The sequence below is a fragment of the Talpa europaea genome (assembly GCF_964194135.1).
Source record: "Talpa europaea genome assembly, chromosome: 1".
Classification (NCBI taxonomy): domain Eukaryota; kingdom Metazoa; phylum Chordata; class Mammalia; order Eulipotyphla; family Talpidae; genus Talpa; species Talpa europaea.
Genome location: NC_140073.1, coordinates 131,722,674 through 131,749,797, shown reverse-complemented (window position 1 = coordinate 131,749,797; position 27,124 = coordinate 131,722,674). Strand labels below are relative to the sequence as shown.

At 42.4% G+C, this 27,124-nt stretch overlaps 1 protein-coding gene across 1 annotated transcript in view; it reads right to left on the bottom strand.

Annotated features, from left to right (window-relative positions):
* The window catches only part of KIAA2012, a gene marked incomplete at both ends in the record, with an annotated part of 103,479 nt that extends 78,022 nt beyond the window's left edge, over positions 1–25,457 (bottom strand). Inside the window, 7 exons of the mRNA XM_084259511.1 lie at positions 1,617–1,759; positions 2,386–2,569; positions 3,888–4,027; positions 7,837–7,992; positions 10,331–10,490; positions 23,938–24,222; positions 25,374–25,457. Of these exons, the coding sequence (XP_084115637.1) occupies positions 1,617–1,759; positions 2,386–2,569; positions 3,888–4,027; positions 7,837–7,992; positions 10,331–10,490; positions 23,938–24,222; positions 25,374–25,457 (1,152 nt within the window). The remainder of the gene's footprint in view (positions 1–1,616; positions 1,760–2,385; positions 2,570–3,887; positions 4,028–7,836; positions 7,993–10,330; positions 10,491–23,937; positions 24,223–25,373) is intronic.
* Between the last annotated feature and the right edge of the window lie 1,667 nt (positions 25,458–27,124).

The window sequence follows — 27,124 nt, the reverse complement described above, 5'->3', positions numbered from 1 at the left end:
TCAGTGAAAGTCCTGAACAGACTGAAAACAACCATCTCACTGGCACCAGGACCAGCTAGAATGCCCATGGCTGCTTCAGCACCTCCCCAGATGACACAGCTCCTGCAATGAACCAGCATCCTGTAGTTCCCAGTTGGACGCAAAATATTCCCCCCAAATGCATCTTCTTTCATCCTTCCATCAGTCCTGTGAGGTTGGTGTTGTTATCCTTGCACACAAAATCACTGAGGCAGAGGGGTGAGCTACCTGCTCAAGTTCATACAGGCAGAGCTTTCCAGAGCCCTTGCTCTTTCCCTATCTGTACAGGTAGCTCCAAGTCATCAAAAATCCACATCAGGGCCTCCCCGGTGGCGCAGCGGTTGAGCGCTGGGTTGCGAGGCTGCCCGCTGCCTCTGCGGCGCCGGTTCTATTCCCGGCTGCTCCCCGGCCACCAGAGGAGGGTCCCACATGGCGCGCAGACCTCTCCTGCCGCCCGCTGCTCCCCTCAGCAGTGTACTTCGGTCCTTCTGCCTGCTCTGCTCCCTGCTCTGGCTCTGGTGAATTCTCTCACCCTCCCGCGCTTCTGACTGTACCCAGTGCATGTATAAACAAAAACAAACGAACAAACAAATAAATAAATAAATAAAAAACATGCCTCTATAAAAAAAAAAAAAAAAAAAAAAATCCACATCAAATTTCAAGGCAGGACCAGGTTGGACACAGCTAAGGACAACTCTAAGGAAGAAGATATACTTGACTTTTGAAGGGGTTGATAAACCTGTAAACTTCAGCCTAAATTCTTAAAAGCCACAGGCCCTTAATGAAACAAAAAACATCGCTAGATTCAAGGTCATCAGTATTTTGAGTCTGAAGTGATCAACTGCTTACAAACCCAAATTCTGTCCTTATATGTTTACAGATCACCGCCACCAGCCCCTTCACAGAACCAAGGATTCTGCTGCCACCAGAAAGTGTGAGACTATCATATCCTTTAAGGTAGAATTCAGGGCAGCTGAAATTCCTTGTACTTCTCTTATTTTCAACATTTTGTCAATTACTGTAGTTCCACATGGTGAGTTCAGAACAAGGATGGGGTTCCGGCAGGCTCACCTAAAATATACCACTTAGCTAAATATACCGCTTTGCTAAATTTTGAAATAAGTTGAGAAACAGCTGGTGCAGAAAGGATACTCTGACCCCCTGAAAGCAGGAAGTAAATCTTCCATGTGAAATATGTGCTCCCCACACTGAGATTCAAGAGACATCCTTATCACCAGAGAAGGGAGCCCAGGGCCACGAAAACTGTGTGAAACAAGCCATGCTTAGTTCAACACTAACTAGTACCCAAGCCTAAAACTTCCTTACCTTGTCAGTTCTTCACAAATTTATTGTTTCTTTGTCTAAGTTATAAAAACAGCCTGGGTTGTTTGCTTCGTATGAGGCTTCCATATGTACAAAATTAAATTTATTTTTTCCTTCCTAATAATCTGTCTTGTCAAACTATTAGACCAACCAAAAGAAAACTTTCTGTCTCCCACATGAGTAAGGCCAATTTAGATATCCCATGAGTCACCTCATTCTTTGATTGAAATTAATCTTTTGAGTGCACACACACACGCACACACACAATCACACACCTTTTTCTGCTTCACTTCCCCAGTTGCATTTTTTTCTGAGCCAGTGGCAGATGGTACAGGAGGGAAAAGGCACCTTTCAGCAGGAGGCTCCTGTAACATAGGGCTCCTTCTGCCCTTGTGGAGTTTCACATTCCAGGGTCCGTCTATAGAAACAGGATGGGAATGGGACTCTGTTAGCTGCAGATATGGAGATGGGCGGTCGGCTTTTAACTTTTATCACTTTGAGGTGAATGGGAAGAAAGGTCAGGTGAGTGCTGGTACATAGACAGTTTTGACTGAGGCAAGTTCACAGAGGCTGAATCTTATTCTCTAGGTTGGATTCTTTCTAGCTGAGTCAGGTGATGGAGAGAAAGATAAAGATAATAATAATAGCCAACAATATTAAGTGCTAAATAGGAGACAGGAATTAGGCAAAGTATTTTTCAGCATTAACTCACTTAATCCCCGCAATAGCCTGATGGAGGAATGATGATAATCCCCATTCTACAAATGAGTAAACTGAGCCCCAGCAAAATTAATAACTTGCCCAGGATCACAGCTAGTCAGTGGGGGTCATTTGAACTCAGGCAGCCTGATTGTGGAATGTGGGTTGGCTAAGGGCAAGTCTAGAGGAGACTGTCAGACTTATCCCCACCTCCAGCTGGACTTTGGCTATTGTTTTCTAAGGTGAGTGGTGTGAGGAAGTACACTTGGTGTGCCTCAGTGTTCTCAAATGAACTCTGCATCATTAAGTTTATCCAGATCAAAAGCAAGACATTTGGCTTCTTACCACTGAGATCTGCCTTCCTGTTGGGGAAGGCGCCTCCATAGAATGTAACATGGGCTTTGTCACTCAGGAGCCAAGAATGATCGAAGTGGGCATGCCCAAAGGCCCTCCTGGAGGTTTGCTGTGCTATTTCATTGTGGCTTTCCTTTGAAGCGTGTATACGTCGGTGATTCTCTATTGACGTGTCCTAGGGAACGACAGATACACAGTGCTGTAAACAGGCTTTTGTAAGGAAGCCGAGCAGATTCTTTTAATCCTCAGACTCTGTGGCTAGATTTGTGGTTCCAAAGATGAAACCTCTTTTGCAGCCTGGGAAGAAAAGCAAGGTTATAATAGCAAGAACTTTATGCTGTTTATTACCATAAAACATTGTGTGATTGATAATAGAAAGGACAACATTTAACCAGGCGTGACATGGAGTGTGTCCTTGCAAAAAAAAAAAAAAAAAAAGAAAAATCAAAACGAAGCACTAGTGCCATTATCTTTATCCATCATAAAATGTCTCTACCCACTCCCTTTCCTTGTAGGGCACTCCTCTTGTCCGCCTCTTCTCACTGGCAGATGACCTTTGTAAGTAAAGACAAATTTACTCCAGATAGGAGTATAAATTTTTCCTGTTGTTTTAAACTACTGTTGTCTTACAGACACACACACACACACACACACACACACTCACATAGGCCTTAGAGTTCAGAAAGTATTTTTACATTTTCACTCATTTAGTCCTCCTAGTAACTTTGCTGCTCCATTTACACAAAAAGAAATTCAGGTTCCAAGTAAGTTCAATTTCTTGGAAAGGCTCATTGCACCTATGAAGATGAAGGATCAGGCTGAAATTTTTCCAATTCTAAGGTCAAGAGCTCTTTTTTCTAGGGCCTCCTCTGGTGGTGCAGCGGTTGAGCGCTGACCTGGAAAGCTGCCCACAGCCTCTGCAGCACCAGTTCGATCCCCGGCCGCTGGCAAGGGTCCCACATGGTGCGCGGAACTCTCCTGCCACCCGCTGCTCCCCTCAGCAGTGTATTTCGTTAGTCTGTCTGTTCTGCTCCCGCTCTGGCTCTGGTGAATTCTCTCACCCTCCCGCGCTTCTGCCTGTACCCAGTGCTTATATAAATAAATCTTTAAAAAAAAAAGAGCTCTATTTTCTAGAGAAGATTATACCTGCCTGGATGGGTGAAGAGTGGGGTGAGGGTCTGTGATTAAATGAGTTTGCATAACTGGCTGCTTTCCCTGTAGAACTTTTCAAAGCAGTGCATATCCACATGTGCTTGGTGACCCTTCAGGAGAACATGGTTTGCAGCATTTCTCAAATGTATTTGCCAATTTTTTTTCCCCCCAAGGAGCACCTGACAGTGCTAGGCACTGTTCCATAGTTGATACTTGGGGAAACAGTGGTCACTAAATTCAAAGTACTCATCTCTGGAGGAAAAAATAGTGGTGAAGGGAGGGAGCATCCCTTCTGAAGTCAAGAAGAACAATGACAAAGGGTAGTCCATTAGAAAGGGTACCTCTGCCTGGGTTTCATCTTCCTGCCAGGGCTGCTTCCTGAGTGGCGGCAAGTAAGTCCCCTCACTGCTGTTCTTGGGTACAGAGCCCTGGTCCACGTGTTCACCAGCCCCAGCTTCCCCTTCATCCATGCCCTGCTGACCTGCAAAGGTGAACAATGGGTCAGGCTGGGAACCCCAGAGACAGGCGTGGTGCTGTCAACTGCTTCAAAACTGCCTCCCTTTGTGTTTTAAGCAAAGGGCTGGCAAGGCCCTCCTTCCCTATTTCCTTATTTCTGCTAGTGTCTGCATGGAAGTGGTAGCCAGTTTGGTGGAAAATAGCTGCACTGGGAATCAGGAGATTCAGGGCTGAGATTTCATTTCTTGGACTCAGTTTCTTCAGCTTATTTCTTACCCTTGCCTCCTTGCAGAGTTGTCGGGAGCTCAAATAAGAATGAATGCAACAGCCCTTTGGCCAGTGAGAGGCCAGTGACAGAAGTGTCGTCACAGCAGCCTCTATGGTCATTGAGATGCTCAGTCTGAAGCGCTTGGATTTCCTGGTCCGTCTGCTCCTTGTTTACTTACGGAAAAACCTCTGCTGAAGGCCCTGCTTTTTAGCTCTCTGAACTTACCTTGTCTGTGCAACCCCCAAGAAGGCTCTGAGTCAACAGATGACTCCAGCATAGTTAACAAATCTTTCATCGATGGTTTAAAGGGTCCTGCAGCTATTTTCATCACTTACTCAAGGTGGATTTATTGCTGAAACAGTCTGGCAAACCCTCCCTAGCTTTAGCAACACCTCCACTCTCAGCATGCAGCTCTGTGGAACAATGTGGGGTTGTCTTTCAACCAGGGGCTCTGGAAGCCTCAGGGGCCTTGTACATGATGGAACCCTGGACTCCTGAAGTTACCCCTTCCTTCCCCCAGCCAGCCTCATCTTCCCACTATACTTTTTAACCCTCTTTTCCCTACAGCATTTCCATCTTTAGTGTCCTGGAGTCAAGAGTCACATACCCACTCGTGGGGCTACTTCTTCCCTTTGGCCCTCCTTCCTCTGCTCATTGACTCCTGAAGGCCCCTCTGGGGCTGGGCTGATACTGGAGTGTTGGAAGCACAGATGCAGCTCATGTTCACGTTAGGAGGGGTCTGCTCAGGTTTTACTGGTACAGGAAGCCTGATGAACCTGAGGACCCCTCAGCCTGAGGAGGCCTAGAGTCACATTAGGCCTACACCAAAGAAGACCCCCGATCCACACAGGGTATGGCAGTAAAGACCTTTTTGCATATTCTAGAATGTTCCTTTAGAAAGTCAGTCTTCGGGTCTATTTTTCTTGGTAAGATTCACCTGGGAACAGATGCTTTTCTGAGGGCAGAGGAAGTGAAACTTTGGCCAATGGCTGCTCGCCCACTGAATAGTCTTACATGGCAGCTGCCTCAGCTGGGGTATGGCATTATGGGTGGGGGGGTACAGAGAGGCATTTTTCCTTTGGCTGCGTCCCAGGCAATAATGAATATATGACTAATTCTCTGTGAGGGGAACCAAGATTTTTCTCAGCAAACATCATCTCTGGCTCATATGTTTAAGCTTAATAGAAACAGGTTTTCAAGCAAGTTTTCAGGTGTTAAAAGGAGACCACAAAACTCGGTCTCTGTGGAGTCCGTAAGAGTATGTATAGTGGGACAATGAGGTGGTCTCCATGTATCTCAACCAAACAATGGGCATTGGGGTAGCAATTTAGAGCTCTTACAGACTTTCCCCCCTTTTAATCTCTGACCTCTCCTGTGTGATTTTCCACAACAATCCAAAGAAGTTGGAAGGCAAATACCACTACCCCAATTTTACAGATGAACAAATTGAGATGTAGGGAGCATAAAAGACTTGATCAACATCACATTATTGGGGGAGATGGAAAGAACAGCCAGAACTTTTGGAGCTCTCCAAATAAAGTGTCTGGCAAAGAGGGGAGACCAAAGGAAGATAAAGTTCAAACAATCAGGGTTCAAGTTACAACCTCTGAACTGTTTTTACTTTTTTACAAATTGATTTTCAGTCCCTATGATCATGGCAATTGGGCATTGCAATTAGTAATTCTGTTTTTGAAAACACAAGCCAGGGAGGCCTATAACAAACATTTATTGAGCACTTACTATGTACCAGATACTGCATTATTCCATTCAATACCCACATATGAACCTCTGAGGTAAAGGCAGGTATGGTCATGCCCATTTTATAAATAAGGAAATGGGAGCTCAGAGAGGTTGTGTGGTCTGGGATCTGGCACATGTTTAATTAATGTTCTATATTGCCTCTATTGTCTGCCTGATGTGATAGGTCCGGACTATGTGATATCAACTATGGAAACCACTTGATCCTGTAAATATTCAGTGTTGGTCCACCCAAAAAATACTGGACATGGGCTTCCCTGATGGCGTAGGTGTTAAGTCTCAGTGCTATCACGTCTATGGCCTGAGTTTGATTCCCGGCTAAGGAGCTAACCCACATATGGCGCAGCAGACGTCTCCTGTCTCGCCTGCTGCTCCCCTTAGCAGTGTATTTCAGTAGATCCCCCTGTTATGTTCCCCACTCTGTCTCTGGTGAACCCTATTACCCTCTGCTCCTCTGGCCTTCATCCTAATTCTTTTATGTAAAAATAAATAAATGAAATAAAAAAAATACTGGACAGTAAGCTCTCCAATCCTACTGGGACAGTAGGATTTTAGAGAGAGGGCATTAACAATGACTCCTGGGGAAGGGCAGCTGGTCCCAAGTCAGGAGCATTATCTAGTGAGTCCCCCACTCCCAGGACATGGGTGGTCCAGAAACTTGATTTCTTCAGTGCTCCAGAATCAAATGGCCTCAGGGATGTTGACCATACCAGCAAAATGCATTGATGCTGATGTATAGACCAGGGGTTAATTTACAACATAAATACAATTGCCTAACCAGCAATTTCCTGTAGATGAAACTACATGTGGACAAGGTTATGACCAAAATTTCCTGGTGTTGGAGTCAAGACTCAAGGGAGGTTCCTGACAAGAAAGTTCAGTGGCACCAGGCTCTGAGAAACCATCACTTCTTCACTTGTTTTATAAACCAGATTCTCTACCTATTCTGACCAGATCCTTTTTTGAGGATCTGGTTTGGTGAGGCACTACCATTGTTTCTGGAAAATTACCTTTTTATTATGGAAAAATTAACTTTGTATTATGTTAGGTGTCTATTCTTTTCTTCTCGTATCTCAAATACCCTTGTACTAACCAAGGCCCTATTCTTTGCCTATTATGCAACCATGTCAACATTTCCCATCCCTCGTAACAAAGGTAACTTCTGACTCTTAACACCTCATGTTCCCAAGAATAACACTGACAAATAGAATCCCCACAGTACTGAACAGCTTACAGACAGTTCACAATAATGTTCTGTGCAACAGCGAGGCAGTTCTTAGCATGTTCATTACAGAGATGAGCAAACAGCTCAAAAAGACAAAGTGACTTGCTCAAGATCTTACATCTAGCAAAAGAAAGAACAACCATCACAGTCCAGACTTCTGACTAGAAAGCTTTTATTTTTTCTGTAAGATATTGCCACAAAGTCACAGGATTGAAGAATGTTAGAACAGAACAGACCTAAGTAATTGCACCTGCATGGCCCAATACATTAGTCACTAACCACATGTGGCTGTTTATATGTAACAAATAAAATTGAAATACTCAGTTTTATAGTGCCACTATCTACATCTCAGCTGCTCAGTACACATGTGGCTAATGGCTACTATATTGGACACCACATATTATAGAAACTTCTGTCTTTGCAGACAGTACTCTGCGATAATGTTGGTCTAGACTAAGTAGTCCCCGCATTTTGCAGAGGAGGAGAATCAAACCCAGAATTCCTAGACCTTATTTTGGAAAACTCCATTTTGAAGTGTTAAAAACCCATATACTTGAGAACTGGTCATAAAATCAAGATGTACCTTGTTCAAAAGGTTTTCCTTGTTGAATCCAAAATGGAGGGAAGACAGGCAGGAGATGGTATTTGAGGGGTACACCTGAAAGGTCCTGTTGTGGCCTGAGGTGCTTTGGTACATTAAGTTGACTGTCCTGGAGCAGCACAGAATCCTTGATGTATCCTGAAGAGCAGGGCAGGAGTTATTGAAAGAAAAAGTGATTGCCATGCTAGAGGTCTCAGAGATAAATACAAGGATCCCCACTTGCCCTGGTCTTGACTTCAGACATTGTCCATTAAGAAAGATAATTAGAAGATGAGAGGGATTAAGAAATCAAATAGAACCCACACTGGTTCTCTATCCAGTGTGGTCTGTGCCCCATCTGTGCTGCTTCCACTCTGCTATTCCTGAGACTCAGGCTCCCTTGTGCAAAAAACATGGCTGCTAGTTTGGGATTAGGTAAAAGGCTCCTCCTGCCTCAGGAAGAGAATCACCTGGAAGTACTTTACTTCTGTCAGCCCCATGATTCTCAATCCAGTTATTCCATAAGTGCTTATTGAGGGTTTACCAGTGGCCCAATCCTCTCCTAGGCTGTGGGGGAGATACAGAAGAAATAGGTACTAGCCCTTTTGCAAGACACGGTTCCAGTCTGTTGGAGAGACAAGACTCTCCTGGGTTTACCTACAAGGTCCCAAGCATTAGTATGAGAGAAAATCAGAAGGCGAGGAGCTCAACATTGACTAGAATTGTCAGAAGAAACTTTGTCGAAAAATGTGGTCCTCAAAGGTGTATGTGGGAGAATTCATCACAGAAGCAGAAAGATAGGAGCAGAGAACATGCTGTTATCACAAAGGTGGTGAGCGCTGAGACGTAAAGGGCGGGAACTGTCTTCATTGGGCTGGTGATCTCATACCAGAGTCTTAGAACTTAAGGGTCTCACCCTCAGGGGGGCTTGGGTAAGGAATTCTGGCAAGGGGCCCGGCATGTACACACAAGTACCGTTTCTTAAGCCACACATTGTTGCCATATGACTCCCATAGTAGGGTCTGAGCTATTTCTTGACAGTAAGAGAAGCGCTCATCCTTCAAGACATTGGACCTAGGCTATGGGGCAGTGGTCTTTTCTGCCCTCTGTCCCACCCAAGGACACATATATTTTTGGCTAAGAGATTCTTTCTTACAAGTGTTAAACAGAACTGCCTCTAACGGTCAGTCTGCCACTGAAGTAAAATCATTACTGGACAGGCCCTCGTTTCTCACTTTCCTTCAAGTCATCACTTGCTGGGGAGAGAGTTGTTTTTTTCTTTCCTTTCCCAAGGTAAACCTATAAAGCAAGAAGAAAGCCAGTCTTCCTCTGGTCCTGTCTATTTGTTGGTGCTGAAGAAATGGCAAAGAGCCCAGAGGGCATTGGCAGATCCTACTGCTCACCACCTCATTCCCAACAGGTTTGCCAAATAAAATACAGGATGTCAAGTTAAAATTGAATTTCAGATAAACAATGAACACCTTTTAAAAAAGAAATATATCTCAAATATCACCAGTTTAACTGTGTGTATGTGCGCGTGTGAGTGTAAGCATGTGCATGTGTGTGCATGTGTGTGTGTTAACTCTGGCAACTTTAATCCCCACTTCCTGTTTTCACTTTAAAACCTTTATGGAGGCCATGGAGATGAGGTTTTGTGTGCACGTGGGGTCCCTGTTCAGCAGGAACGTGTCCATCTCTCTCCTAAGTGGATTGTGCTGGAGAGCTGCCCTCTTTAAGAGTCCCACTCCCTGGAGGACCTGAGATTACCCAGATGGAGGAATTCTGGGAAGAATGAGGAGCAGGGGGGCCTCCCTGGTGGCACAAGGGGTTAAGTCTCAGCAATATGAAGCTATCCACAGCCACTGCAGCACGAGTTTGATTCCTGGCTGGCCAAGGAGCTGACCCACACGGCGCAGCAGACCTCTCCTGTCTTGCCCGCTGCTCCCCTCAGCAGTGTATCTCAGCAGATCTGCCTGTTCTTCTCCCCACTCTGTCTCTGGTGAATCCTCTCACCCCTTGCACCTCTGGCCTGCACCCCAGCTCTTATATGCATAAATAAATAAATAAAAAATCTTTAAAAAAGGAAGAATGAGGAGCAGGGAATGTGGGGAGGATCTGACTTCTGCTTTCGACTGGATGATCTTGGACACCCTACTTGGTTCCTCTGGGCATCCTTTTCCTCATCTAAACAGGATAATCTGAAGTCTCTGAGGAGGGAAGTTTGGGAAGAAAGTTGTGGTTAGGGTTGTGGAGTGTGAAGCCACAGGGAGACACAAAAGTGAAGGCAAGACCTCAGGCCATTCCTTCCTTCATAAATGTGGGGAGATAAAGGGCGAAAGTTATGCTAGAGGCTTAGAGGCTACCTGGCTTAACCACCTTTGCTTTAACACAAAGCTGGGACTGAAATTCTGGTCTTTCAGGCTTGATGGGACACACTCTCACACCAGAATGCAAGGCAGGGCGGCTTGGATGTACCTCCTCCCGTTTCCCCACTGACCTGCACAATGGAGCCTGTGTATGGTGTCAGGGGGCCATGTCCGCAAGAGGCCTCGGAGGTATCTCTTGGCTGAATACCCAGGCTGGATCTGCCGTTGGGCCTGGCTCTCTGGTTGACTTCGGAAGTGGAGGTATGGTTGCCAGCCTCTGTCCTGTTCCCTCTGTGGGGACACCAGTCAGGAGATAGCATGGATGCTGAGCTCCTGAGTCTCCCAGTGACAGATAGGCTGGTTAGCACAATCCTCATCAGTAATCCGGGAGACTCCCAGAAGGTGCCGGAAGGCACCAGAAACAGATGCCTCAGCTAACAGACATAAACTGAGCCCACAGAGCAAAGCTCTGAAAGGTCTCTGAAGATTTGCAGTTGGAAGGAGAAGGAGAAATGAAAAATACCAGACCCTGTCTTGAGATAGAGCCTCAGAAAAGGATAAAGAACCACAAAGGAAAACACATTACTTAGTTCAGCCAGTGGAAAGCATTTTAGTACCTTAAAAAGTGGCCTGGACAGCAATGGCAAAGCCAGCTTGGCAGTTAGCATCAGCACTCACTGCTTTTATATGAATAATGGGACTGACAAGCTCTGTCTATACTCATGCAGGGCCTGGCATTTTGAAAATATCTGGCTCTGCTGCATTTCATTTCAGCAAGGGAGATTTTTCTGGGAGGCTACCTGCCAAAGTTAGTCCCATTGTGCGAGACATCATGGGGAGTCAATGTGAATAATAACATCTTACACTTAGCTAGGGATTTATATTATACAAAGAACTTTCACCTCACTGTAATTCTTTAAGGTGGACAAATTAAAAGTATAATCACTTAAATGATGCTGAAACTCTAAGGACGATCAGTTGAGCACTGGAATAGCAAACATGGGTGTTAATGCTGACATCTCTGCCCCACCCCCTTGCTCACAGCTGATATCATCCTTCAGTCACGGCATTCTTGACTGATGAACTGATTGTGATCTCAGAATTCCTTTTCAAAGTTTTTTAAAAACCAAGGCATAATTTATACATAGTAACATGCCTACAGCTTAAATATTCAGTTTAGTAAAAATTGACAGTTGTATACACCTTTGCAACCACCACACAAAACAAACCCAGAAAGTTCCCTCATAGCACTTTCTAGTCAACTTCCTTCCACCCAACAGTAATCACCATATAATTTACCAAGGAAGGTTTATGATTAAAAAAGAGAAAAATATGAAGGAAATGGGGGAGAGGAAGACCTCAGGGTTTGGGCCCTTGCTCTGCTGGACAGAGCTGTGGATTTTTCCCATTCTGATGTAACCAGGAGGTGGAAATGCCATGGAAGGGCAGCCCACAGTGGTGGCTAAGGATTCAAGACCACCAGAGATTCTTCTTCAGGTAAAGAGGAAGCTAGGAAACCAAAATCTATCAATGAAGGAATACCTCTGCTGGAGAGAGACAAACAGGAATTCAGGATATTCATTCATTCATTAATTCATTCATCAAAAACCTACCATAGACTAAGCATTATAGATTATGTCAGGCACGGGAGAAAAGGGACAAACAAGACAGATTAATAACAAGAGTAACAGGTAAAAGAAGCTTGGTTTATCATTGAATTGGCTCTAACTTTCCTGGAATTTTCAAATTAAGTGTATGCTTAGACTCCAAGCACAGAGGATCAACTGGTCCTTGATGTCTAGATAGATTATGTGGCAGGGCTTCAAGTGCAAAAAGAGTCTGGAAAATTCAGTACCACATGATCTTGAAAGGACAAGAAAGAAAGACTTGTAGCAGGGCAGTGGAAGCAAAATGTTCATTCTGTTATTGTATTTGATTAATGCAGTGAATGGTGGGGTCCCTCCAGCACAGTGCCCCTCCAGGCACTGTGTCAGATTCTGGAACACGGTGCCATTAGACGCAAGGCCTTTTGTGGGTGAATCAGAGCTTCATTTTCCTCTGCAAACCTTTGCTTCAAATGACTTCTCTCTAAAAGCAACAAGACTTCTCTGAGATGCTGTGGCCTCTGTGTGGATGGCATGATATGAACAACAGACCCTTGTTTTTTCACTAATGAGTGTTTCTGAGCACCCGCTTGGTTCTGGAGCTTTACTGAGCTGCTGCCTCTGTGGCGGAAGAGTTTGCTAAGAAGAGTCAGGGAGTTCTTTGCCTTGGGATTTGGGGGTAGTTAAAAACACTTTTGCTTGGAGTTTGAAGGCTGATGTTGGCCTCTGTATTAGTTTCCTACTGCTCCTGGAACAAATGACCACATACTCAGTTGTTTCAAGCAATTTTACCCTACAAATTTACCCTACATTTCTGGAGGTCAGAAGTTTGAAAGTGTCTCACTGGGCTAAAATCAAGGTGTTGGCAAGGCTGTGTTCTTTCTGGCAGAAAGAACATATTCTCTAGGGAGAACATATTCCTTTGCTTTTTCTAGTTTCTAGAGGCCACCTGCTTTCCTTTGCTGGTGACAGCCTTCCTCTATTTCCAAAGCCTGAAGCATTGGACTGAGTCTTCGTGCTGCCCTCTTTTCTGTTTCTCTCTTTTGATTCTTTCTTCCACTTGTAAGGATCTTTGTGGGTATATTGGACCTGTCTAGAAAATCCAGGATGATCTCCCTATTTGTAGGTCATCTGACTAATAACCTTAATTCTGTCTGCAATCAATCTCTCTTTGCCATTTAACCTAACATAGTCATAGATTCCAGGGACTAGAATGTGCAGTCTCTTTAACATTTTTCTAGTTTTCAGATTTCTCTTAGTAGTTTCTCAAATCATGCCTATGAAGTTGGTTACAAAATTTTACATCTCACTGAATAAATGGATGTTTTGAAGGAGTCTTGAGGCCTCCTTAGGGCTCCCAAGGAGACTAGTCAGGGTTCAATCTATGTACTCATCTCCAACATAGAGAATAATATAAGTGGAAGAAGGAAGTTGCAAAAGAGAACAATTACAATCTCATAAAAGTTTATCTTAAGTATGTACAATCATGGTGGAAAGACTGGAAGAAAATACTTTAAAATTCTAATAAGAGTTGTATTAGGATGTTGGATATAGGATTGCAGATAGCTTTTTCTTCTCTTTTAATAAAATCAAAATTTGAGTAATATGTTTAGATTATATTTATAAATGGAAAACACACTAAAATTGATTTATTTTATTGCATCCACCCACCCTCTCCACATTTTTCCATTCCTTCCCTAATATCATCCTCTAACCTCCCACCTGAAAGTTACTCTAAAATGAAAAGAAACAGAAGGGAGCCGGGAAGGGAGTTTCTGGAACAGGGAATAAATGACAGCAGCAGGCCCGTTGTGGATGGTTTCAGGCTGCTCAGGCCTGCCTTGGCTTTGCCCATCACCCCCCAGCTTCTGGTTTCTTCTGAAATGAGTAATTAATGTGCCCAGAATGGCCTATTTTCCATACTCCACCACGAGTGCTGCCTTTAATGAGGGACTTGCTCCTGCCAGTAGTCTTCCAGTGCCCGCCAGACCTTCATAAGCAGAGGGACACCTGACCCCATCCCCACACTTGCTGTCATGTTCATCCAGCTCCAGCTCTGGCAGCAGAGAATGGAAGGAACTGGTACAGGCAATGTTCCCGCCGGCAGATATGAGGTGGCAGGGTGCCAGGGTCTCTAGGAAGGCACAGACACTGGACAGCCAGCTGCAATCTCACCACAGAGGATGGTCCAGTTTTTGTGTACAGGAGTTGACAGAGGAGTGAAAAGAGATGCCCAGAAACCTCAGGGCTTGCAGGCAAAACCCTCTAAAATTCTACTCCACCTACTTCTCCAGGTACATTTTCGGTTCAGAGCCACACCTGTCTAATTACCTTGACTGCTCGCACTCCCCTCTAGGCCTTTACTCACCTGTACTGAGATCCCTCTCCACTCATTTTTACCATAAGACTCAGCTCAAATTCTACCTCCTTCAGGATGTCACTCTAGATTTTCCCACTAAGAAGCAATCACATTCTCTATCTTCTTTATATTTTGACAGTATATTAATAAATTGTAGCCTAGCTTCTTTCATAGGTTGCCTTGTATGAAGCATCACCAATGCACAAATCTGCCTCCTGGGCCAGCACCCCTGGTAGATAAAGTTTATGTCCTCCACCTGCCACTCCCTGGAAACCAGTGTGTTCACAAAACAACTCCTTGTTGAGCATTTACTATGTGTCAGGCACTGTTCTAGGCACTGACTAGCTAATAACTACTCACCACATATGAGCTCAGTTGAATGGGAAGACTCCCAGAGTCTATTGCTGACTCCCCATGCCTTGATCTGCCTGCTCCAGTCCAAAGTTCTCCTCTCCAGAGGAGTGCTGCTGGTGTCTCCTGCTGCTCAATTGGACTTGCTCAAGTCAGTATGCTCTGGCAAAGGCCAACACTTACAACAGAGGATGACTGTCCATTGTTGTTGCACCTGTGCAGGTGTGAATAGAGTCAGCCTTGGGGCTGCCAGGTGAGTGTAGCTGGAGTGAAGGTGGGGGTAGGGTGGGAGGGGAGAGATGTGTAGCCACTTGCATCTGTGCCTGGAAATTCTTGTCCAACCCCAGCCTGACTTTAATCAGCCTTGTATAAACACTATTACTCTCAGCTAGTCCCTTTCTCTGAAGGTTTAATTTCTTAAATTCTGTGTAAATGATGCTATCTCTCCCATATATCTTTGGTGGTCATCTCTCCCCAGATAATAGTCCATCAAGAAGAGAAACATGAAGTGGACTGAATTTTCCCATAGTTGCAGTGTTATAACAGGACTTGATTTGGACCAGGTTATTTAGCATCAAAGATTTGACCAGCAATACATCACAAAAGCATAGACACCAACTAGAATTGAAAACAGCAAAAGTTATGCTCCTAAAAAAGTTCAGGTTGTCTAGGTTCAAATCCTGGGTTCATTGTTTACTAGTTGTGTGAATTTGGGGAAACCACTTCTGTCTCAGTTTCTTTATCTGTCAAATGAGAGTGATAAATATAAATACCTTACATGCAAAAAATTTAATTTGGACCTTTACTTTACGACATGTGCAAATATTAACTCAAAATGAACCAAAGGCTAAAACTATAAAGCTCTTGAAAGAAAACAGAGAGGGAAAGCTTCATGACATTGGATTTGGCAACACTTTCTTGAGTATGACACCAAAAGAGTAGACAAGGAAAATAATAAGTAAGTTAGACAGAAAATTTAAAACTTTTCTGCATCAAAGGACACTATCAACCGGGTGAAGACAACCCACAGAATGGGAGAATGTACTTGCAAATTACATATCTGATATGGGATTACCATCCAGAATATTTAAAGAATTCCTACAACTCAATAACAACAAAACAAACATCCTCATTTTAAAAATGGATGAAAAGACTCAAATAAACAATTCTCATAGGAAATACAAATGACCAAGGTTATTTATCATTAAGGATGTGCAAGTCAACACCATAATGAGATACCACTTCACACACATTAAGATGGCTATGATAAAAACAAACAGAAAATAACAAGTGTTGATGAGACTATGAAATAATTGGAACCCTTGTGCATTGGGAATGTAAAGTGATGCAAATACTGCTATGTAAAACAGTATGGCAGTTCTCAAAAAATTTAAAGATAGAATTACCATCATCCAGCAATTCCACTTCTGGGTATATACTCAATATAATTGAAAGCAGGGACATAAACAGTTTTTTGTACACCAATGTTTATAGCAGCATTATTCATAATAACCAAAATGTGGAAGAAATCTGAGTCCATCGATTGATAATGGATAAGATGAGGCATAGACATATGGCGGACTATTATTCAGACTTGAAATGAAAGAAAATTGTGAGACTTGATAAACATGACTTGAAGATATTAATCTAAGTGAAATAAATACAAAATCACTAACTGGTAACTTTAGGCACAAGATACAAAAAGGATAACTACTATATTGTTTCATACATATGAGGTACTTACAATAGTCAAATTCATAGATAAGAAATATATAGTGGTGGTTACTAATGACTGGGGGCAGGGAGAAAAATATGGAAATACTGTTTAATGAGTATAAAGCTTCAGTTTTCAAGGTGAAAATGTTCTGGAGATTAATGGGGATATGGTTATACAAGAAAGTGAATGTTCTGATATCACTGAAACAAATATTTAAAATAGATTAGAATGGTAGATTTTATATTATGTATATTTTATCACAATAAAAAAAGTATACACCCCATAAAATTGCTGTGAGGATTAAATGAGATCATTATTGTAAAGTAATTGGTATAATAGTGTTAAGTGTCAACCATTGCTATTGGTGTTCTCTATCTGTTGGTTATACAAAGGAATCAATGGATTAAGTATATAAAGCCTCGAAAAATAGGAGTCTACTAAAGCATATATTTGGCTTACTATGAACCTGTTACCTATAACCCAGATTGATTTTCATGAAAAACTGATTTGTTTTCCAAGAATTGTAAAAGTTGGTAAGGGATATGATGGAAGGCCTAAACCCCTTTTTACAAAAATGCTGTTAAAGCAGGAGAGATATTTCTTTTTCCTCTGGGATATGTGGACTCTTTAAAATCAGACTCTCTAGAGTTAAGAGTGGGGTTATAGAATCAATTGTTTGGGCTCCAATCCTCATTACAACTTAGATGTATAAATTTGGGCAAGCTATTTAATTTCAGTGTAACTTTCTCCCAACTGAGCTATTCTGGTTTTGCTAGTTAGTTAATTACAAATCCCAATGTTTTCTCCCACAAAATGGGGCACCCAGTTCATTGTCTTGTCTCGACTGAGTGAGGTTATAGAGATAAAATGCCTGGGACTCACTGAGTCTTGCAATGCTTGTTAGCTATTGTTGACATTACCTTTGACTTCAACCTCATGGTTGACCCCTGTTTCTCTCCTGATCTTTCTCACTTCCTGGGTTATTAAAAACTCCAAGTATAGGGCCTCCCCGGTGGCGCAGCGGTTGAGCGCTGGGTTGCGAAGCTGCCTGCAGCCTCTGCAGCCGGTTCGATCCCCGGCTGCTCCCCGGCCACCAGAGGAGGGTCCCACATGGCGCGCAGACCTCTCCTGCCGCCCGCTGCTCCCCTCAGCAGTGTACTTCGGTCCTTCTGCCTGCTCTGCTCCCCGCTCTGGCTCTGGTGAATTCTCTCACCCTCCCGCGCTTCTGACTGTACCCAGTGCATGTATAAACCAAACAAATAATAAATAAATAAATAAATAAATAAGACATGCCTCTAGAAAATTAAAAAAAAAAAAAAAAAAAAAAAACTCCAAGTATAGCTGCTCATATGGAGGGCACTGAGAGAAAGGAGTGAAGTAAGATCCTCTCCCTCCTCTTTTCTGCTTTGGCACCTACTTGACATTTTGTTGATGACATTCAGAACACTGGTCACATCTTAGGGACACATTACACAAGCAGTAGGTTATGGATCAGGATTTTAAGGGGAACTTTGTTCTTAAGATCTTTGGCTGAAGGATAATTTATTATTCTTTCCACTTGTCCATATTTTTCTATCTTGTATGATGAGTCTACATTAAGTTTAGGTTGGAAAAATAAGCTTTATTCGAAACCCATATTTCACCCAATATTAAAAGAGTAATGGCAACGGTTGGGAATTGGTTAAAAATGCCAACTAAAGAGTTAAGTGCCTTTAGTATTAAGATGCAGGGAGAAATTAGATAATAAAGAATGAGAGATATATTTAGTGGAACAAGGTTGGCAATCCTCTTAAATGTAACCGCAATTATAAGGGAGATGACAGAAGCAATGCAACCTTAGTTGAAATCAGCTGTACAGTTAAAATCCTGTTTGTTCCTCCAAGGAATAGAGACATGGGATGTCCTGTGAATTGAATTTTTTAAAAATTGTTTTTATTATTCAGTCAATGCCCCACTGTTGGATATTTAAAATATTTCTCTATGGGTCTCCCTAGTGGTGCAAGGGGTTAAGACACAGCACTATGAAGCTATCCGCAACCATTGCAGCATGAGTTCGATCCCTGTCCAGGGAGCTAATCCACATGGAGCAGCAGACCCCTCCTGTCTCACTTGCTGCTCCCCTCAGCAGTGTATTTCAGTCAGTCTGCCTGTTCTGTTCCCCACTCCGTGTCTGGTGAATCCTCTCACCTCCCCCCCCACACACCTCTGGCCTGTACCCCAGTTCTTATATATATAAATAAATAAATTCTTAAAAATCAATCAATCAATCAATCTCCCTGGATTTATAAAATTCTAAAAATATGAGAATAAATAATAAATGATGTGAATGTTATTTCACATATCTGATGATTTGAGAGGCACTTTAGAATTGTGCTATGCTTCAAGAATCTCATTATCACTATCATTTAGATAACTACCCCAAATTATGCCTATTTAGGTTTTATAGACATTTTATTTCTAAATGATGAAAAGCTGAATGAAGTAAAGGCTTTAAGAAGGATGGTTCTAACTTTCTAATGTTTGAACAATATTTCCTTCTGGTTAAAAAAAAGCAACAACATATCTACATGTACATAGAAGTGTAACTATTCAGACATCGAATTGCTTAACATTTATTTTAACTCCTTAGGAAGTTGGGCCATCAAGAAAGTTTAAAATAGGTGTAGGCTGAGCTATAAAGCCCAGACATATTACCATACATGTCATTAGATCCATATATAGAACTGGAGATGACGTGAGATGCTTTACAAATTTAATTGCACCTCCCTGTGACAGCTCAGTTCCCACAGGTCTGAGGGGGAGATGCATATGTAGCCTTCCTGATGCATGTTGCAGTGTAGCTCCTTCTGTGAGCAGTGCTACTTCACTGGGGAACAACCTTCTCCATTTTTCCTTCCTCACTTTGGATCTTTTACTTTGAGTGTGATGTTTTTAGCTCTTGAGCTATACTTTTTGGACAAAGAAAGACTGATCCTAAGAAATAGATGGTATAGTTATTGGAGGAGTCCATGTATAACACTTCTTGTATACCACTTCCTCTCCTGACCCTTCCTGGTTTGCTAAATCAACCTCTCTCCCCTTCACTATCCATCTCCTTCAAAATCATTGACTTTAATTTTATTAAAAAAATTCTTTAAAAAAATTTTTTTTAAGATTTATTTTTTTATACAAGAACTGAGGTACAGGCCAGATGTGTGGGAAGGTGTGAGGATTCACCAGAGACAGAGTGGGGAACAGAACAGGCAGACTGATTGAAATACACTGCTGAGGGGAGCAGCGGGTGTGACAGGAGTGGTCCGCTGTGCTATGTGGGTATCTCTGCGGCCGGTGGGGATGGAACCAGCACTGCAGAGGCAGCAGACAGCTTCACAGCGCTGTGCTGAACCGCCAGTGCCACCCTAAAAAAATTCTTATCGGGCCTCCCTGGTGGCACAGGGGTTAAACCTGACAGGGCTATCAAGCTATCACCAGCCACTGCAGCACGAGTTTGATCCCTGCTCAGCTAGGGAGCTACCCACATCGTGCATCAGACCTCTCCTGTTTCACCTTCTGCTCACATCAGCAGTGTATTTCAGTAGATCTGCCTGTTCTTTTCTCCACTCTGTCTTTGGTGAATCTTCTCAGCTCCTGCACCTCTGGCTTACACCCCAGTTCTTATACGCATAAATAAATAGATCTTTTAAAAAATTCTTATGACTTAAAATAGCTTGGTGAAAATATATGTATAAATAAAAATATCACATACTCACACTACCCATCATTAAATTATGATGTGTAAAAAATATATATATATAATTTAAGATAATTTATTTAATAAGCATATAGATGTTTTATACTAATCATGGTTTTATTATGGAACAAGAATAAATTGATTTTTTAATAAAAAAATAAAAAAAATAAATTATGATGTGTATCTTTCTGGTTGTAACTTATGTTTAAAAGTTGGGATTATGTTAGAGATGTGAGGCTTTCTACAGTGTCTGGTTTTTTTTTTTTTTAAAGATTTATTTATTTATTTATACAAGCACTGGGTACAGACAGAAGAGCAGGAGGGTGAGAGAATTCACCAGAGCCAGAGCGGGGACCAGAACAGGCAGAAGGACCAAAGAACACTGCTGAGGGGAGCAGTGGGCGCAGCAGGAGAGGTCTGTGTGCCATGTGGGACCCTTGCCGGGCGGCCGGGGATCAAACCGGGGATCAAACTGCAGAGGCTGTGGGCAGCTTTGCAGCCCAGCGCTCAACCGCTGCGCCACCGGGGAGGCCCTACAGTGTCTGGTTTTGAATCTGGTGCAATCTACTTGGCTGTATCATCTTGAATGAAAATTTTTATTTGTTCTTCAATTTCCTCACCTTTAAAATAAGATAACAATAGCACTTACCCCCAGGGTTCGCTTAGAACAGAGACAGAGCACAGTAAATACTCAAAAAATATTAATGATCAATGGTATTTTAATTTTATGAACATTATTTTGTAACTTGCTTTAAAAAACATTGTGGATATTTTTTCATGTTATTCATCACTAATATATATCTTTACTACCTGATCCAGAATCCATTATATGATTGTACCATAATGTAATCTATTTTCATTGTTGGACATTTGTTATTTTCAATTTTTTCCTAGTAATAAACAACATTGTAGTAAACATTCATGTGCAAATATTTTTGGGCATATCTTTGATTATTTCCTAAGGCAAATTCTTATAAGTAGAATGCTATATCAATGAGTATCAACCCTTTTAGGTTTTTGCCAAAGTGCTCTCCAAAAATGTCATGTGGGGCCTCCCTGGTGGTATAAGGGGTTAAGCACAGCACTATGAAGCAATCTGCAGCCTCTGCAGCATGAGTTTGATCCCTGGCCAGCCAGGGAGCAACCGACATGGTGCAGCAGACTTCTCCTCACTCACTCGCTGCTCCCTTCAGCAGTGTGTTTCAGTCAGTCTGCCTGTTCTGTTCCCCACTCTGTCTCCGGTGAATCCTCTCACCCCCTTGCACCTCTGGCCTGTACCCCAGCTCTTGTATGCATAAATAAATAAATCTTTAAAAAAATGTCATGTGAACTTGTGCTCCTAATGTATGGACGTTTATATCTCCATCACCTTCCCAGCACTAGATACTGTGATTTTAAAAAAGCAGTCTATAGTTTTCATAATCAGATGGTGCTCTGTAGTTCCCCAAACTCTTTTTTCCCAAGCTGCTAATTTTCTTAATTCCCAAGTCCCTTTTGAGTTACTTTTAAAATCTACTATGTCTTAGAACTTTAAATTCTTGTCCTGTTATTATTCTCAAATTTTTCTTTCTTTTCTGAGTACTTCCACCATTTCTTTTCTACCCATTTGATGTAACATTTTTAAAGTATTTACTATGCTTCTGCCACTGTTCAAAGTGCTTTCTATGAATCCTGGGGGTAGGCGCTAAATATTCAGTTTTATATAGGCATGCCTTGTGAATCTAGTAGATGGTTACCACAGGAAGACAGAAACTTCTTTTTTTCACTGAGCCCAAGTCTAATAAAAATGAAGAGATCTCCAAATAGAATCACCTACTTTATAAAGCAATAAAATTCCCTATTGTCCAAAATATTCAAGTCATACAGACAAATATCTGAAAGCTATGGAAGGTATTCTTATTCTGGGCTGTATTTAGCATACATATGGGTCAGTATCCAACCGAGAAAACAGAAGTCACTCTAAGTAAACACAGAAGGAATCTAATTCTAGGAATTGATTATACAGGTGACTAGAGAGCTCAGAAGCCAAACATATGGTGGGGTAACACTGAGATTAGTAGCATCAGGAAGCCACCCTTAGGCTAGAAGATGGAGGGATGAGCTGGTGGGTCACCTGGAGGATCTGGACCATCGTGGGCCTGTCCATGGGAATTGGACCATAGAGGTGGCGCAGATGCTTCTCATTATCCCAAGGAGGGAAGACATATCCTGTATTTTCTCCTTTTTTTCCCACTGGCAAAATTAGTCAAGAAGCCAGGTAACACAGATGTTTGTGGAGTTCTATATAGCAGAGCAGTGTAGAGTAAAGAGGCGTGGACGTAAGGGCAAACAAGCCAAAGCCTGGCATAATGAATTCCGAAGTTCCTTCTAAGACCACAGACAATAGCGTGAAATGCAAAATATGCTGGCCCTGGAGAGGTAGGCAGTCCTGGGTTTGAACCTTGACTCGATCATTTTCTATCTCTGAAATCTTAACCAAGTCATTTAACTTCTCTGAATCTGAGTTTTCTCATCTCTAAAAGGGGGTCAAGAAAAAACATATTTCACAGTCTCATTGTGAAGATTAAAGGTTTTTAAAGATTTTTATAAAATATTTTTATATTTTTATAACTGTAAGAAAAAGCCATAAAGTAATAGCAAGCATTCAACAATGATTAATTTCCTTTCATCCTAGGATTTTAAGACAAAGGACAATTGTTTATTTGGTCTAGGTCATTAGCATCTCTGTATTTTACAAGAAGGAAAAGGAGCAGAGGAATCCCTGCCTAGGGTGGTGAAGATAATAAATTGCTCAATAATGATACTGGGAAATGATCTAAGAAACATTGAAAGCATCATGCACGACTGATTCATTCATTCTCAACATTCATGAATACTCACTATTCTATGGAAATAATTTAGGCACAGATGCTTCTCTCTCGGAGAGAAGAGGTGGCAAGAGATGGGCAAAGAGATAAGCAGCAATGCCCACCAGTCTGGGCATGTTCAGGGAGGGGTGCAAGGGGAACATCTCTGCAAGGGAAAAGGGAGAAGGCATCAGGGAGGAGATGGCATTTGGACTGTGTTTTGAAGGATGAGTAGGAATTTTCCAGATGTAGAAGCATGTGCAAAGAGTGAAGTTATGAAGGGAGGGGGCATTCAGGGAATGGTGAACTCTTCTGTGTAGGGTCTTGAGGGGCCCATGGTCAAGGTGTTGATAAGAATAAATATGAGTTGTGGCTAGAAATGAAAAAAAAAAGTCAATGAGTGAAGAACCTGAGGTGAGAAGCTAATGACTTTATCCTGTGGAAAATGTGAAGCCTGCAGAGACTTAAACTGGAGAGTAACCCACTGTCTGTGACCCAGACTGTCTCCGTAAAGTGCAACATCTTCCCAGTCTCTCTCATGGCCTCTGCCAAGGAACTGATGCACGTGGTTCTATAAAGCAGGGGCCGTGTGTACATCTCCCAAGACATTACAAAATAGGAATCAGAAACACGAGCACAGGATTTTTCTTTTAATGTTACATTCAGAATGGAAAAAGTCATTAACTCTCCTGCAGACACAGAAGGACTTAGGATAAATATTTAAAATACTCTCCCACATTTCCAAAGCCAAGAATATCAGGATGCTTGTGATGACGAGATAGGATTTCCAGAATTATGATAAGATGTCTGCTGGTCTGGATTTGGCCAATGCTGAAAGGAACTTAGTGTTATTCTAATGGAAAGGAAGACACAAAATAATGATGACACAGCCCTTTATGCTCTCCAGAGCCTTTCATTGACACTATTCATTCAAACCTTGTGACAAATTGAGTGTGACAGAATAGGCCACGAGTACAATCCACAATCCCATTTTAGAGATGAAGAAGTGGAGGTCTGAGCATTTCATACCTTCCTGGGGTTCTGAGCAGACAGGTTTACCCAAAGCCACAACTGGATTTCTAGACATGCAGGTAAGCACCTGCCCTGCACCCAGGACACTGCTTGGCCTACCTGTCCCCTTCCGTAAGCCAGGATGGCTTCCTTGAGGTCCTGGAGTGTATGCAGTTCAAGATCTAGCCTCTTCCTAGGGCCTTTAGGGCGGCAGGGGCCTTTTCTTCTCTCTTCAGGTGTCCATGCTGATATGGCTAAACCTTCTGAGTAGAGAATCAGGGCGCCCTTTCTAGTGCTGAATGTTTTAGGGAGAAAAAGACTCCACATGTGCTGGCTGCCACTGCCCTCATCCTCTGGTTTGCTGACCAGGACATAATCTTCTGGGGACTTCCAGTTCAAGTAATCCTGCAATGAGAAGAGATACCTTGATGGATGTACTGTGGGAGGTGGGAGAACCACATATAGCAAACACCCCATGTGCACGGTTCTCGGTGACTTTCTCTGATCTGCTCGCGCGGTGTCAGTACACAGTCACTCGTGGCAATTTTGTTCACTCTCAGAATTAGAACAAGGGCATCGTTCCATTTTACCCCATACAACTTTCAGCAGAGTTATTCGTGCCTGGAGGTTTAAATAGGGTAGAGTATAGGTTATAGGCCTTTTTAAGTTTCCTGGTATGCAAGTAAATAGTCAGAATTATCAAGGGTAGCAGATAACTCTGAAATTAGAACTGGTCTAACTGGCAGTGTAAATGGGAAAAAACCATTCCAATCCATCACTTCAGCAGAACACAGGGAGAATTTCTGTACATTCCAGACACTAGGCAACATTACCTAATTTGGCTATTGAGGAGCCTATAAAGTAGTTACATATCTTGTAAGTAAGTAAATGCCATTGGCCACAGAGGTCTTTTGAAACTTTATATGTCTTTTAATAAAAGGAAGGTCAAATATCATGACAAACTATCACGAAAATGAAAATCTCTGTGTGAGCCAAAAGTTTTCAAAGTACCCCAGATGGATTTCTTACTCCTGGCAGAGTTCAACAACAATGAAAAAACTAGTGCAACAAGGGAATTTTGCCACTGCTTTAAAATGACCTAAGATGAGATTTTTGGAGGGTGGGTATGTTAATATGAATCCAGTGGGTTGAATTTCAGAAAGTTCAAGGAAGCCCTTGAAATGACATGTACATACACAGCATTTCAACCACAGAACACAACTTCTAAAAGCCAAACAACCACGAGCTTGCCTAGAATACAGGTGGAAATTCTGGTCTTAAATCAAATATCTGAATTCTAGATGATCTGGAATCCCCTTTGGTCTAAAGCAAAAGAGGCCATAAGTCATTGAAGAGGGCAACATTGGTAATCTCCTTGTGCCAGGCAAGCTATGTCATCTTCTGGAGTTTCACCAAGAGGGGAAGATCCATTAGTGGCCCCCTGCCCCCAGCCCATCTCGCTAATAAACAAAACCAAAATGCACAAGGCTAATGGAAAAATAGAATATTTCTACCTTCACCCCCAAAATGTGCCTTTATTCAGCAGTAAGACTCACCTCTGGTTCAAAATAGACTTCTAACTTCTGTTTGTTCTGGACCAACTTCCCATGTCCCCGGCTCAGGAGAGAGAGTGTGAACATGTTTCCTCTCTGACCACCCTTCTCAAGGGCAGTTCATCTTGGTTTTGAAGGCTGAAAACTGGTCACACCTCAAGATTTCCTAAGCTCAGCAGTGAGCCTAAGAAGACCACAAACACTGGGCCTTTTATTAAATACATTTTCCCCTCGTACAGCAGCTTCTTAATAACAACCAGCCACACAGTTTAGACAGTGTGTGTCTTTGTCGGGAGAAAAAATAAACCGCAAACCCAGGCTCCTCAAGCTCGGGATCGTCTGCTCTCTGGGCAGCCTCTCTCGCCTTCGCCTGCGTGCTTGTTGTGCCCTGGCTCCGTTGCTCTGTTACCGGCTGGTGGGTCAGTTGTGTGCATCTACAGATCCCGCCATGGCACCATCCTTATTGTGAGTGGAGGTTGTTTCCTGGTTGCTATGGCAGCACAGGGAAGTGAGTTCCCTGGAACTAGTCCAGGGAGGCAGAGACAGCAGAGTGTTTGCACACTGGGGGTGGGCAGGAGGGTCAAATGGATATTGACCCAACCAGGTTCAAATTTCAAGCCCTGAAGGGGGGCGGAGTGTGGGGGGCACGCGTTGGTATATTTTTTTCTGTCATAGCAATCACCTTGCTTTTAGAGAGTGTCTTTCCCTTTCTTATATGGGAGTCTGTCACTGTCAATTAACTGTTACCAGACTCAGAAGAATTGTCTAAGTCATCTAAAGTGACCTGGGACATTTTTCCTTGGCCCAAGTCCAGCATCCCCTCAATTGAACATGAGGCCTCTTTATGGTAACTGTTTCTTTGCGTGAATGAATGTGGGATGCTGGGTATCTCCAGATTCGTTGCATACCTAGTTTTCACTTGGGCACCCCCCATATCCAGGGAGGGATTCTTTTTTTTTTTTTTTCTGAATTATTAAAATTTATTTTATTCATTCATCAGCTTTTCATTTTGTGTCCTTTATGAGCTAAAAATATAATAGAGAACAAAACAAACATGGCTTAAATACGCGGAATTTAATATCTAATAAACTGATAAATACTGCTTAAAAAGTTATTTCCTTAATTTTTATTTTTTTTATATCTGTATATTTATTTTTTTTATTTTTTTATTTTTTTTAAATAATAAATTTTATTTTTATATTCCCCCATACAACTGCACATGCCCCATTCTGACCCCAATCCCTCCCCTCCCGGCCCCCACCCCCCAAAAAGTGTCTCTGGTTCATAGTTTTTTGTTGATTTTGATTTTCACTTTCTTATAGTTATTCATTTTCCTGATCCCTTATTTAAGTTTTCTAGATTCCTGCTATAAGTGAGACCATCCGGTATTTTTCTTTTTCTTTTTGGCTTATTTCGCTGAGCATGGTCCCTTCCAGCGCCATCCATGTTGCTGCAAATTGCATGTGTTTATCTTTTTTGAATGCTGAGTAATATTCCATGGTATATATGTACCACATCTTCTTGATCCAGTCATCTATTTTTGGGCATTTGGGCTGTTTCCAAAGCTTAGCTATTGTAAATAGTGCTGCTATAAACATAGGGGTGCAGGTGTTCTTTGGAATTGATGTTTCTGTGTCCTTTGGGTAAATACCTAGGAGTGGAATTGTTGGATCATATGGAAGCTCTATGTTTAGTAGGTCCAGAAATCTCCACACAGCTCTCCATAGTGTTTGGACCAGTTTGCATTCCCACCA